The 14,106-nt window shown below is 59.5% G+C and overlaps 1 protein-coding gene across 16 annotated transcripts; it reads right to left on the bottom strand.

Moving 5' to 3' along the window:
- Nucleotides 1–2,458: 2,458 nt before the first annotated feature.
- On the bottom strand, nt 2,459–13,125 carry TMC8 (transmembrane channel like 8). 16 transcript variants are annotated; one of them, XM_063617226.1, is made up of 17 exons: nt 13,004–13,100; nt 12,672–12,858; nt 12,182–12,569; nt 11,890–12,038; nt 11,412–11,561; nt 11,052–11,134; nt 10,380–10,516; nt 9,916–10,063; nt 9,354–9,524; nt 8,909–9,048; nt 6,557–6,680; nt 6,102–6,199; nt 5,728–5,911; nt 5,442–5,572; nt 5,189–5,347; nt 4,681–4,759; nt 2,459–2,992 (listed from the first exon to the last, which is right to left on the bottom strand). In XM_063617226.1, exons 3-17 carry the CDS (start codon nt 12,328–12,330, stop codon nt 2,714–2,716), a joined length of 2,181 nt encoding a protein of 726 aa, XP_063473296.1. In that variant the 5' UTR covers nt 12,331–12,569; nt 12,672–12,858; nt 13,004–13,100; the 3' UTR covers nt 2,459–2,713. The 16 variants fall into 16 exon arrangements, with proteins under 16 accessions (XP_063473296.1, XP_063473300.1, XP_063473295.1 ...); XM_063617230.1 differs by having other exon boundaries at nt 2,459–2,989; nt 13,004–13,095; XM_063617225.1 differs by having other exon boundaries at nt 12,672–12,885; nt 13,004–13,071.
- Nucleotides 13,126–14,106: the final 981 nt, after the last annotated feature.

Here is a 14,106-nt window from a genome sequence, read left to right as displayed (position 1 = left end):
CCGGTTCCGTCTTCACACTGGCTGTCCCCGTGTGCCCTGCATCCCAGTCTAAAGGCCTTAGATTTCCAGCTTCCCAGCCTCCACCGTGGCCCCTTTACCACATCTTTGCTCAGGCCCCCTCTCTGCCCTCAGCTCCTGTCCAAAGCCTCCCTTTCTCCAACGTCCTGCCTGTCACTGGCTCCAAGAGCCCTCATGCTGGAAGAAGCTCATCACTCGAGGCCCCCTGGACTGTCTTCCTGGGTGGTCCCGATCACAGGGGGCCTCAGGTCCGCTCCCCATCATCTCCCATTTGGCTCCTTCAGGCCAGTGACCACATTGTAATAGGAGCCACCACTGCACTTCTAGGTCCCCAGGGGGACACTTCAAAAGTGACTGTATGGGCCGAGTTTGGTGGCTTACACCTGTAATCTTAGCACTTTGGGAGGACGAGGCAGGTGGATCACCTGAAGTCAGGAGTTAGAGACCAGCCTGGCCAACATGGTGAAACCCCATCTCTACTAAAAATACAAAAAATTAGCCGGGTGTGGTGTCGGGCACCTGTAGTCCCAGCTACTCGGGAGGCTGAGGCAGGAGGATGGCTTTAACCTGGGAGGCGGAGGTTGCAGTTAGCCAAGATCGTGCAATTGCTCTCCAGCCTGGGCAACAAGAGCAAAACTCTGTCTCAAAAACAAAAACAAAACAAAACAAAATTAGCCAGGCATGGTGGCAGGTGCCTGTAGTCCCAGTTACTCAGGAGGCTAAGGCAGGAGGATGGCTTGAACCTGGGAGGCAGAGGTTTCAGTGAGCCAAGATCCTGCCACTGCACTCCAGCCTGGGCAACAGAAAGAAACTCTGTCTCAAAAAAAAAAAAAAAAAAAGTCATTGCTCATTTAATCTTGGAGGCCACTTGGAGGAGCATGGCGTCTTTGTCTCACCCTGCGTGAGCACACCGAGGCCCAGAGTTTGATGATTCCTTCAAGGTCTCAAAGCTTGTCTTCTTCACAGCGCTTGGTGATGCACGTGGTTGGTTCTCAGTACGGTTTGCCAAAGGGATGCTCTGATTCAGGAGGCTGAGGTGGGGCCTGGGAATGTGCATGTCTAACCTTTTCCCAAGTGATGCTGAGGCCGCTGGTCCAGGGGCCATCTTTGGCCCTGAGCTGCTAATTAACAACATGAGTCACTTTCATCTGGTCCAGGCTTGTTGCCCCCTCGACGGAACACAGAGCTCCCTCTTTCCCTCTTCGCCTCATCGCCAGCCCCCAGAACAGGACGCAGCACTAGCAGCACTTAATCGTGTTTGTTGGTGAACTGATGGGTCATGTGATGCTGGGTGAGACAAGGACGGCCACAGGAGAGGCGGAAATGGCCAAGTCTTCGATGACCATGTGAAGAAGCCCCCAGCCCTGAGGGCGAGAGGCCAGAGCCTCCTGGATGCTGAGTCCAAACCAGGAGTCCAGCCAGGAGCTGGTCACTGGTGGAGCTAGAGGCTTTTCAAGTGCATCCTGGGACTTCTGACCTTCCCTCCTGACAGTTCTCATCCCCAGCTGCTGGTGAGTCACTTGGGAGCTTCAAGAAGTCCCGATGCCCTGGCTGCTGGCCACACCCAGACCAACCACATCAGAGTCGCTGGGCTGTGGCCAGCTTGTAGCAGTTACTCAGGTGTTCTCCAAGGCTGAGAACCACAGATTTAGAGTCACTGCAGCATGGCAGGGGTGAGGATGGGAGAACAGGAGGCTTGGAAAAGGAACCTTGAACAAGCTCAAGAATATCAGACACAGCCTTGGGAGGGGGGCCCAGCCCTGCCCTTGTGGCCAGCTGCCTCACCTGCCTGGGCCCCTGCCCACTGCTCACAATGCAGGCCCATACATACCACTAAGGCCCAGGCGGTGCGGGTACTTTCACCCCACGGATCCGCAAGCTTGGTTCAACCAGGGAGCCATGAAGTAGGCTGGGAGAACAGGGCTCTGCAGGAAGCCAGGGCTCTGCTAAGTTTCCCAAGGCAGCTCTGTGGACGTGAGGCTGCTAGGTTAGAAGACTGGACGGAGAGGATTCCCGCCAGGGAGAGGCTGACCCAGCACGCTCTCACCAGGCTTCAGTCAGCCCCTCAGTCAGGACCAGGAGCAGCCTCTAAGCCCCACACTGGGGCAGTGTGGCTCTGGAGCCCGAGTGCTTGGGTTCAAATCCCAGCTCTGGCCCTGGCTGACGCTGTGGACTCGACCGTCTCAGGTGAAGGAAGAGTAACAGGAATGGATGATGCAGGCAGTTTGCAGCTGGAACACAGAGCAGGCCCCCAGGCAGGCTTGCTCTAACTGTGGCCAGCTCTTTCCTTCCTTAGGAAGCGGTCCCCAGACTCTTCTGAAGGCACTTCCATCAGTAAACAACTTCCGAGCATTTCCAATAGATGTATGTGTATAAATTGCACTCATGGCTGTAAAAGAAATCAGCAGAACACACTCTAGAAAAAATTGCATTCACGAGATACTATACTAATAGATTATGTATATTATAGAAAATACAATAAAAAATAGACATTTTAAAGGGATGAGATTAAAATATACAGAGAAAATTCCCCTATGTTCTTCCTACTGCCCCTGGGGTTGTGTGTCTGTCTTTGGGGACCCCTGAGGGAGGCCCTGGAGCCACTGAGGGGGGCGGTGGTCGCCAGGGGCCTGGAAGATGGAGTAAGGAGGCCTGGAGGGGCCCCAGGGAGGCTTCCGGGAGGCAGGAGTCCGGGTTACAGCTCCGCGCCCCTGGGGAAGCGGAATCTGCGGGCGGAGGCCGGGGTACCGTGCTGTCCGGGGCAAGGGGAACGCAGCCCCGCGGCATCCACGACGGAGGGGCCCGGCCGCGGGGCCTGGTGGCCCGGGGAGCCAGGGCATGGGAATCCGGGGCAGAAGGACCGCGGGCGCGAAGCTTGGGAGGCAGGGGATTTGGGGCCCGGAGAGTCGCTCGGGCCTGGCTCCGGCAGCAGTCGCGACAGATCCTCCACCAGGTGCCACTTCTCCTGAACCTGCTGTGAGGAGAACAAGTGGCGAGTTGCGACAGGCGCTGCTTCCCACGAGCGGGTGTGAGGACAGCAGCGGCAGCAGCTCTGCGGCCCATGGGCCAGCTCGCACCCGAAGTAGCCAGAGGCCACGCCCCGTCCGAGACTACACCCTCCCAGGGTCACGCCCCACCAGGGTCCCGCCCTGATGCAGCCCTAAACCACGCCCTCAAGAGTCCCGCCCACAACGCAGCCAGATGCCACTCCCTGCACGTCCCCGCCCGAGACCACGTCCTCCAAGGGCCCCGCCCCCAACGCACCCTGAGACCACGCCCCACTAGGGTCTCACCCCATGCAGCTCTAGACCACGCCAAGAGTCGGTCCCCAAGTAGCCCAAGGCCACGCCCCCGTTAGAGGCCCCACCCTGAGGCCTCTCCTTAGCCATGTGACTGTTCCGCCCTCAGCTCTATTAAGCCCCTGTCCCCAAGCCTAAAGTCGTTTTTTTTTTTTTTTTTGGAAACTGGGTGTCGCCCTGTTGCCCAGGCAGGAGTGCAGTAGCAAGACCACAGCCCACTGCAGCCTGGACCTCTCAGGCTCAAGCGATCTTCCCACCTCAGCTTCCGGAATAGCTGCGACCACAGGCACGCGCCACCACGCCCAGCTCATTTATTTGATTTTTAGTAGAGACGAGGTCTTGCTATGTTGCTCAGCCTGGCCTCAAACTCCTGAACTCAAGCACTCTTCACGCCTTGGCGTGGGCCACTGCACTCAGCCATATTATCCTTTTTTGAGATGGAGTTTTGCTCTTGTTGCCCAGGCTGGAGTGCAATGGGGCGATCTCGGCTCACTGCAACCTCCGCCCCTCCGCCTCCTGGGTTTAAACGATTCTGCTGCCTCAGCCTCCCTAGTAGCTGGGATTACAGGCGCCCGCCATCACGCCCAGCTAATTTTTTGTATTTTTAGTACAGACGGGGTTTCACAGTACAGGCTGGTTTTGAACCCCTGACCTCAGGCAATCCACTCACCTCGGCCTCCCAAAGTGCTAGGATTACAGGCATGAGCCACCGCGCCTGGCTTTTTTTTTTTTTTTTTCCACTCTTATTGCCCAGGCTGGAGTGCAATGGTTCGATCTTGGCTTACTGCAACCTACGCCTCCTGGGTTCAAGCAATTCTCCTGCCTCAGCCTCCCAAGTAGCCGGGATTACAGGTGCATGCCACCACGCCCAGCTACTTTTTTTTTGTTTTTGTTTTTGTTTTAGTAGAGACAGGGTTTCGCTATTTTGGCCAGGCTGGTCTTGAACTCCTGACCTCAGGTGATCCGCCCACCTCGGCCTCTGAAAGTGCTGGGATTACAGGCGTGAGTCACCACGCCCGGCCACATTCTCTTTTCAAAAAAATTAATTACTTATTTTTGGTGAAGACCAGGGTCTTGCTTTGTTGCCCAGGCTGGTTTTGAACTCATGGCTTCAAGTGATCTGATCCTCCTGCCTGGGCCTCCAAAGCGCTAAGGTCATGTACTTACCAGGTCTGGCTCCGGTCTCAGGAGCCGGAGCTGTTCTCTTCCTCCCCTTTCCCATCTTTACCCTCAGCCTGAGGCCACGCCCTCCGGTAGGAAGAACCCACCTGACCCCTTCAGACATGTTCTAGGCCCTTGGCCACACACAGGGAAGGGTTTCCACTGAAGCTGCTGTCCCCTCGCCAGCCCCGAGGACACTCACCCACACCAGCTGCTTCCGGAGCCTGTGGATGGCCCTGGCATTGGCCTGGGTCTGGGAGATGCACACCGTCAGGACAAGGCTTGGGTTGGAAGGGGATTCATGGTCAGCTGCCCCTGGGGCCACAGGCGCCTCTCCCTGACTTCCTCTCTCCCCACCTCAATCTCTACAATACTTGGTACTGGGGTCTTCTCACCGCACACTGCTGTATCTGAGGATGGGACCCTCCTCTCCTTCCTCGCAGAGCCCCTCATCCTCTCACCTCTGGCACAGCAATACCAATAGCTCAGCAGCTGCGGCCACCCAGACACGGTGCTTCCCCGGTGATCCTGCAATCCCCACAGCTGCCCAGAGGGTGGGCCCAGGAGGTTCCTACTTTTCAGGGGCCCCTGCTTCCCTTGGCTTTCTGCATCTGGCTCCTGGCTGGGGGTGAACAGGCTTACCACCCCCATGGAAGGAAGGACCTCCCACTCCAGGTGTCCCCTCCCATGGCCCCTGCTGCCCTGAGCACCTGAGCATGATGAGGAGGGGGAAGCTGAAGGCGTGGGAGCCCAGGTAGTGGAGGGCACGCTGGCCAATGGGCGGGAGCCCAAGGGCCACCAGCTCCGGGACCACTTGCCAGGGGGCTGAGTAGTTGGTGAAGAGGCCGCAGTCCCAGGAGGAGTGGATGCTGGAGAGAGATGGCCAAGAGGGGCTGGCATTAGGGTCCTGGGTGAGAAGCTGCCCCTACCAGCCTCTGGGTGCTCCCCTCCTCTTCCCCTCACCTGCTGACCACATAGCCCAGGGGCACTGCAGCCAGAAGCAGGCCCAGGAGGAGCACCAGCTGGAAGAAGAAGGTGGAGCTGGAGGCACGGAAGGGCCGCGAAGACGCCCTGGAGTTCTTCAGGAGGGTGTACTGGGGGCGCAAGCAATAGCAACCAGGAGTCAGTGAGTTATGCAGACCCCAGGGGGCTGACACCCAGGGAAGGGGGCAGGAGCAGGAGGCGAGCCCAGCCTCAAGGCATCCACCCAGAGGCACGAACCCCATACCCCCCAGCCATGAGCCGTCACCTTCTTGATGTAGAAGGTGAGGAAGAGGAAGACGCTATTCAGCAGGGGCAGCAGGGGGCAGTAAAAGAGGCCCATCCAGGTGACCGTCTGCCCTGCCACGATGTCCAGCACATTCTTGGGGACCAGGAACTCCTCCCGTTCCAGCCAGGCCCAGAACCGGCCTGAGAACCGGTCCACCAGCAGCCTGCGGGGTTGGGAGGGTCCAGGTACTCACCACTCCAGACAGATGCGTGGGCCGTATGGGTCATGGCCACAGCCTGCCGCTCACTCCCGGGCTCCACACTGGACCCACTCACCCTTGGCTGTAGCCACTGGCCACCCCCAACATGCCCGCGGCACCCCCACCCTTCCGGAGGTGTCACCCCAGGGCTCACCTCCGAGGCAGGGTGACCAGGAAGGCGAACGCCACGGTGAGGAGGAAGTTGAAGATACTCAGCTTGTACAGCTCCTCCCCGACGGAGTTCTCCCAGCACTGGGGTGCAGGGGAAGGGGACCTGTCACCACTTACAGCCACCCTGGCCCTCCCTTCCCTTAGCCTTCCGTGAGGGTTTCTGTGGTACAGGTGCCTTGCCTGGTGTCTGATAGAATTGTTAGGTTGAAACCCAGGCCTTGAGGATGGGATTAGAGCAGGAAGCCCCACAGCCAGGGCAGCCACACTACACCATGTGGCAGCAGTGGCGCCCCCTGGAGGTGTGCCGCAGTGCAGGCAGCCCTGCTGACAGCGTCTCTCAAAGGTGACTAAAGGGGCAGGAACAGGGCTCTGCACAGTTTGAGGTGAGCTTTTGGGGAGAAGGAAGGGAGAGACAGGCCCCGCCGGGCTGCCAGCCACCTGATAGTCACAAGCGTTGTAGCCGTAGGACTCACAGCTGGTCTTGTCTCTGCCAATGCACAGTATGGTCTGACCCAGGGAGAGGGAGAACATCCCCAAGCTGGCCAGCTTCAGCACCACGCACCTGGGGGCAGGGACCTTGTCAGGCGGAGGGGCCCAGGCACATGGGCACCGGGCTCCACCCAGGCTGCCGGTGTGGCTGATGTCTGAGTGGGATCATGTTGTATCCTGGGCCCAGCCTCCTTCCAACCTGCTCTGTCTGTGGCAATGTGGTCCCAAGTGCGTTCTCAGAGTCCGAGTCTCCAGGTGATTCATGGGAAAAAAGGGTTCTGTGTTGTTTTTGTTTTGTTTCGAGACCGAGTCTCACTCTGTCACCCCGGCAGGAGTTCAGTGGTGTGACCTCGGCTCACTGCCACCTCTACCTCCTGGGTTCAAGCGATTTCTGACTAAATTTTGTATTTTTAGATCAGACAGCGTTTCGCCATGTTGGCCAGGCTGGTCTCGAACTCCTGACCTCAGGTGATCCACCGTCTTGGCCTTCCAAAGTGCTGGGATTACAGGCGTGAGCCACCGCGCCCGGCCAAGGGTTCTATTTTTAAATCAGTTTGAGAAACGCTGCACAGTCCAGCCACGTTCCCTCACGCCTGGTGTGGAGAGGCACATGCAGCAAGCCCTGTGGTGGAGAAGCCTGTGGTCTTTTCAGGATCCTGACTGCAGGCGAGCTCCTCCTTTCCTCCGCCGCCTATGGACATTGAAGCCCACTGACACAAGCTTGCATGTCATAAACATGTGCCACACATATGTACTGCACAATGCATGACCAGACCAAATAGGTGTGATTGTCTAAACGAAACATCATCACATGCATGTTATCTGTTTTTGCTTTTTTTTCTGAGATGGGGGTCTCACTCCATTGCCTAGGCTGGAGTGCAGTCATGCGATCACAGCTCCCTGTAGCCTTGACCTCCTGGGCTTAAGTGATCCTCCCACCTCAGCTTCTCTAGTAGCTAGGACTGTGTGCCACCATGCCCAGCTGATTTTTTTGTATTTTTTGTAGAGACGGGGTCTTGCCATGTAGCCCAGGCTGGTCTCAAACTCCTGGGATCAAGTGATTCTCCCATCTTGGCCTTCCAAAGTGTTGGCCTTACAGGCGTGAGTCACTGTGCCTGGTTGCATGTTATCCCTAAAGGTGAACATTCCCACTGCTGATACGAGGCTAGAGAGTGGCTGGGAACAGTGGTTCTCCTGTTGAGAGAGCTAGGGGTAGGTGAGAGGTTTTGTTTTGTTTTTTTGTTTTTGTTTTTGTTTTTTTTTGAGATGAAGTCATACTCTGTCACCCAGGCTGGAGTGTAGTGGCGCAATCTCTGGTCACTGCAACCTCTGCCTCCCAGGTTCAAGTGATTCTCCTGCCTCAGCCTTCCGAGTAGCTGGGATTACAGGTGCGCACCACCACACCTGGCTGATTTTTGTGTTTTTAGTAAAGATGGGGTTTCACCACGTTGGCCAGGCTGGTCTCAAACTCCTGACCTCAGTTGATCCACCTTGGCCTCCCAAAGTTCTGGGATTACAGGTGTGAGCCACCATGCCCAGCCTCAAAAAATAAAGTTTCAAAGCAAACCAAACACAGCTGACTTTGAGGAAGCAGAGGGAAAAGCAGTTAGGGCAAGTGGCAAGTGAGGGTGGCAGGAGGGAGAGAAGCCAGTGGGAGCTCAGGTGGGCTTTACACAAGAATTTCTGCAGCTGGATGAGGGGTGGAGAAGTAGGGGGTCTAGACAGGACCTAAGTGCTGAGAAAGAAGATGGCAGAGCCTGGGGGTGGTAGTCCCAGCTGCTCCGGCGGGAGGATTGCTTGAGCCCAGGAGGTCGAGGGCTTGCTTTTGAACTTGCACCTGGCAGGCACGATGAGCTTGACTTTGGCTGGGCCCTTCACCCATGTGAACCTCAGTTTCCTCATCCCTCAAGGGGGATGAGGATGGTCTGGACTTCACGGGTCACGTGAGGATTGTCCAGGTAAGGGGAGTAAACCCTCGGTGTGTAGAAGCTCTGCATGTCCCATGTTGCTGGTTTTCCTGTGTGCAAAGCCCATTCCCAGCACCCCTGGCCACAGTCCCTTGCTCCACTAAATGGCCGGAGCTTGGTCCAGACTGGCGGCTTCCTTTGGAGGTGGGGGATTGGAAAGCCTCAGACCTGGGGCCCTGAGGTCGTGTGCTGTGAGGTGTCTACCTGCCTTCCCTTGGGCCACTAGTGAACGAGGAAGCCTCTCAGCTGGGGACCCCAGGTGCCAGGTGACAAAACAGCAGCAGGATGCAGACTTGTTACGTGCCCACTTGTTCCCACCAAGGGTGGCACTCACCAGATCAGAGTGAGGTTGACCTCCGTGTTGGGAGGGTAGTTCTCCAGCTGGACCAGGAATGTGAACAGCAGAGGACCCAGGAAGTTGACCAGGGCGATGACCCCAGGGGGCAGGTACTGGAGCAGCAGAAACAGGGACTCCTGCGGGAAAAGGCAGGTCAGGGGAGCCCGCGTGCTGGGGGGCCCCTGTTGGCTCCCCGCCCCCCATAGTCCCCTAAAGTGTAACTCTGGAGCAGGCCCAGAATAGGGAAGCCTGTAAGCTATTCCCCTTGGCAGCCTGGCAGTTGGTGGGAATATCCAGTGGGAGCCCGCCTGTCTTGGCCATGACCTGTGGCCACGACCGATTGAACCTCTCTGAGCCTCGGTTTCCTCATCTGTAAAATGGGATCATCCCGTCTCCCCCCTGCAGTTCTGGCCAGGATTAAATGAATGCAGTTGCCTGGCACCTCCTTGTTGTCCTGTGAGTACTTGGTAGCCCAGAAGATGGCGCTGATGGCCCCAACCACCAGGAGCCCGATGAGTACATTGACCCGCAGGTAGGAGAGCAGGTGGCAGGCCCTCTGGGCCCGGGTCTGCCGCTGCATCAGCTGGAAGCGACGGCCCTCCTCCAGCTCCACCTGCCCAGAAGGGTGGAGACAGAGGCAGCTGCAGGTGGGGTGGGCGTGGGAGGAAAGGGTGCAGAAAACGCTCTCACACACAGTCACAACCATTCACACTCACATACACAGTCACGAACTCTCACACTGTCACACTCCCACAGACACTCAGATTCACACATTCACAGGAGTGCTCACCATCACCCATTCAGTCACATGTGCCCTCACACTCGGCCACACATGCACACACATTCACACGCTCTCCGTCATGCTCCCACAGGCTCCCACACATGCTCACACACACTGGCACGGCTGCACTTGCTCGCACACACCTGGAACACGTGAATCTCATGCACTCGCTCCCGTATACCTGGAGCTCGTGGATCTCACGTGCTCGCTTGCACACACACACCTTGAACTCGTTGCTGATCTCATGCTTCTTGATGGTGGCTGCTTCCTGCACCCGGATGCAGAAGTCCCACGAGGAGAAGACCTTGGCGCTGAGAGGTGCCTGATAGCCCTGACCCAGCAGAGTCTTCTGCGGCAGCCCCTTCACCATCCTGCGGGGAAGGAGACCAGGGGCTGCTGGAGGAGGGGCACCTCTACCATCCAGCCTCAGCCTTGGCTCGGCTCTGGATTTGGGGTGAGGAAGGCGCCTGCAGCCCCAGCTGCAGGTCCTGGTGAGTGAGGAGTCGTGGTAGGGGGCGGTGGCCCTGTTCCTAAGGTCTGTGACCAGAGCCTGGGCTGAGGAAGCACCCAGTAGCCTGCTGTGTGGGGCCATGGGCCTTCCTGCCAATGGGAGGGTACCCTGCCAAGGAAGGGGTGATCAGGGAAGGTTCCCCCGGGAAGGGGTGAAGGTGTGGGCTTTGCTCTCACCGCTGCAGAGTCCCACAGAAGCAGAGGAGCAGGCAGGCTAGCGGGCTGAGGAGGTAGGCCAGGCGGATGCTGTACACCGAGCTGCTCTCGGGTCCCACTCGGTATGCACCATAGAAGAGATAGGTGTTGGTGAAGGCCTGGGGATAGCGACGAAGATACTCAGCCCGGGTGAGCACCAGGCTCTGCTCAAGTGCTTTCCATATATGATCTCGTTAACCCCCGTGCAATCCCTGCATCAGGTAGGGAGTGTCCCGTCTTACAGAGGCCCACAGAGGTTCGGCAACTTGCCCAAGGTCACAGGGCTTTGAGGAATAGAGCCACGACTGGAACCCAGGAGCCCCCATCGGTGACCATTCATGGCTTCCCAGGATGAGGGTGGGGAAGTGCTTCTCCCAAAGGCCGGGGCACTTTTCCCCTTTTGTCCCTGGCACCCCCTACACCAGCTGGGCTCCGAGGACCAGGGGCATGTGTCCATGAGTCTATGTTGGGCAGAGTGGCCTCAGCCTTTCTCTAACCCCACCACTGGCCAGGCCAGTCTGTCTAGGTAAGACCATCCCCTGAGGAGCGGAAACGTCCCTGGAGGAGTAGAGGTCCTCTTAGACTTGTGTCCCCTGAAGCCAGTTCCCTGGGTCTCCCAGACTCTGGACCATAGCCAGGACAGACCTCACTCACCCTGCCAGTTAAAACATGCCAAAGTTGATTGTGGAACCTCAAAACGCCAGGCTGGGACTGGCTGCTACCAGGGCACTGGAGGGCTGTTGAGGAGGAAGGGGGTCAATAGAGAGGGATCCCCAAGGCATAGGTGAGGCTCTGGGGCTACTGCTCTATAGCCCCCAACCCTGGGGAGGCCTGAGCAGGGGCCTGAGGATGTGCCAGAGGTGTACCCCACACAAGGCGAGGTCAGGGAGAGAGAGCCCCGGGGCCGGCAGGGCAGGACCACGCCCAGCGTTGTCCCCACGCTCTGGGCCCTGGGCCAGCCTCCCATGGCGCAGGTGGGCACTGGAGCACTTCCCTGGTGGGCCGCGCACTCACTCAAGTTCAGGACGGGGCCTGGGTCAGGGGGGCGGAGCCAGGCCAGGGGCAGCAGCACAAAGCTTGCGGTGAACAGCAGGCTCAGCAGGTTGAGTAGCAGTAGGAAGCGGAGGAAGGTGAAGTAGGACCGGATTCCGGTGCCGAAGAGGCCTGCAGTGGGAGAGCCGGGTGGGTCAGGGAGGCCGGGGCAGGGGCTGGGGCCGAGCTGAGAGTCCAAGGGCGGACCCACCGGACGGGGTGGGGTGCCCGCCCGGCTCCCACCGGCCCGAGTCCGGAGGTACCGCTGACAGTCACCTGGCGGTGCTGCGTGGGCCCGAGGTTTGCGGTGCCTGCGGGCGGAAGGGGTGGGAGGGGGGAGGGGCCAATTGGTCGGGGGACCCGGGCGAAGGCAGGTGGGATGATGCCACTCTCCTTTTTCCGATCTGGGCAGTGGGGCTCCAGAGAGGGCAAGGGGAGGTGCGGGTCGCGCGGGTCCTACCCCCGATCTCGTAGAGCGCCCCCTCCCAGAGCCCAAGGCCCCGGACCAGCCGCTGCGCTGCCTCCCGCAGGCGCCTTTCCACCGTCTGCCGCCGGCGCTGCCACCGCTGCCAGCGCAAGGTCTGCACCCCCGCGGGCTCCCGCAGCTGCCTGGACGGGGGTGGTGACAGGGGCGCCCCTGAGTCACCCGCCCTGCCCACCCGGGCCAGGCAGACGAGGTGTTCCCACACCATCCCACGGGGCAGCCTCGCAGTACCCCCCCACCCACCATCTGGCGCCCGCGTGGCACCCACCAGATGAGGCGCTTGTCCATCATGGCATAGGGCAGCCCGCGCACGGGCGCCCCGGAGCCGCGCAGCCGCTCCATCTCTGCCTCCCACAGCTCCTCCGGCTCCGGCACCCCAGGGGCCCGCTCCGATGGCACCGACCGCGGCAGCAGCATCTCGGCGGGCACGGGTGGAGGCTGGGGCGCCGGGCTGCCGGTGGGGGGGATATGAGGCTCCGGTTGGATGAGCCTCAAGGCCTTGGCCGTGGCCTCTGTGCACACTGGGCTGGGGGCGGGCCCTTCCTTCCCCTCTGCGCCGGCGTCGGGGCCTGGGCTCCTGCAGCCCTAGGGTTCACTTGCCCGGGTCCCGCTCCAACCCTCAGAGGGACACACAGCGACGGCCTCAGTCTCCCCATCTGTCAAATGGGGTGAAAGACCCAAAGGGCACGGAAAGTCTGGACTGTCACAGGCAAAGCCAAGACCTGTTGCACCCCGCACCCACCTGTGCCTGCGCCCACCTTCACCCCGAGGAGAGACAATTCCCGCTCTTCTCCACGTGCCAGTTTGCCCTTCGGGAAGAGCCTGTGTCCCAAACCCCACAGTTCCTGGGACTCGCATCTGCTGCATCTGACTCTGGATGTCGGGGACCCCCTTCTGTCTTCCTTCTTGTGGTCCAGCCTCCAGGCCCAGGTCTGCCCAGGTACCCTGCGAGTCCCCGATGAGGACCTGTGGCTACAGCCCCGGCCGTGGAGACAGGAGCAGGGACCCACTGCTACCCTTGCAGGGCTCTAGCTGGCCCTCCGCAGCCCCTCACCCTCTGCGTTCTCCCTCCACTGGACATCCAGCTCACCTGGGGACCTAGGGACAAAGTCCCTGGAGGAGTCCCCTTCTCAGACGACTCCTGCCAAGCCAGGCAGGGCAGTGAGGGAGCTCAGAGGAGGGGTCACGTGACAGGAAACCCAGCTTCCCTCTCCACTACCTCCCTCCTCCCCTCCCACCCCACGGTTTCCTCTGCTTTAAACTGAGGCCAAGCAGGCACTTCCTGCGGGCCCCTGAGATGCAGAGGTGAAGGTGACAGGCGTAGGCCACTTGGCCTCCCCAGGAGCTCTGTGCATGCTGGGCTGCGGGTGGCCTACCCTTCCCCTCTGCACAGGAGTCAGGGCCTGGTCTCCTGCGGCCCTAGGGTCCACTGGTCCGGGTCTGCTGCCTGGCTGCCTCCAGGGATGTCCAGCCTGCGGCTGAGGCCCTCTCCGTTCAACCCCTTCCAGCCTGGAAAGGCAGGACCTGACCTCCAGGCCTGAGCTGGGAGCCTGACATGGGTGGGGGTGGGGACAGCGGGGGCACAGGGGCCAAACTCTTTATCTGCCGGCCACAGAGCCCCTGGAGGGTGTGATAATGACAGGATGGGGGGCTCCCCCGAACCTGGCTGCTGGGTTTCCAGATACTCTTGGTGTTACTGCTAGACTTCCCGCCCCTGTCATTGGCGCTATCATTGTGCCAAGGCCCAGGCCGAGCACCTGTCCCGCCCCTGTCATTGGCGCTATCATTGTGCCAAGGCCTGGCCCATAGTAAGTGCTCAGGAATTGGCTCCATTCATGCTCTCCCAGGCTAGATGTTTAAGACATATCTTTGCCAATTCCCTGTCCTCGGGCCCCTGGGAAGCCCGCAGCCCTTCCTCTCTGCTCCCTCTCCACCTGCTATAGGGCCCAGTCATCTCAGGTCTGAATGTTCATAACTTTTCTGCCTCTCTGCCCACATCCCTCCTGGTTTCCAGAGTCCTTTCTGTGTGTCAGGCCCAAGCTATGTGCTGGTGCGGGGCACACAGTGGGCTGGGGTAGGAGGGGGCACAGAACCACAAATGTACGTGTCAATAGGAAGTGGCAGGTGCTCCACCAGGGTTCAATCTGGGGAGGCTCCCCAGAGGAGGTGGCATTCATGCAAATTCAGTGTGGG

This window comes from Symphalangus syndactylus, chromosome 14 (genome assembly GCF_028878055.3).
Source record: "Symphalangus syndactylus isolate Jambi chromosome 14, NHGRI_mSymSyn1-v2.1_pri, whole genome shotgun sequence".
Taxonomy (NCBI): domain Eukaryota; kingdom Metazoa; phylum Chordata; class Mammalia; order Primates; family Hylobatidae; genus Symphalangus; species Symphalangus syndactylus.
This window is presented reverse-complemented; position numbering and strand designations above follow the sequence as displayed.

What these genes read in the sequence shown, in the direction of transcription:
- TMC8 (XM_055243500.2), bottom strand. Translation starts at nt 12,330, where the DNA reads ATGCTGCTGCCGCGGTCGGTGCCATCGGAGCGGGCCCCTGGGGTGCCG. An exon ending in GGCATGTTTTAACTGGCAGG is followed by an intron (nt 10,517 to 11,051) that starts GTGAGTGAGGTC and finishes CGCTATCCCCAG; the next exon opens with GCCTTCACCAACACCTATCT. An exon ending in CTGGGCTATGTGGTCAGCAG is followed by an intron (nt 5,348 to 5,441) that starts GTGAGGGGAAGA and finishes ATCTCTCTCCAG; the next exon opens with CATCCACTCCTCCTGGGACT.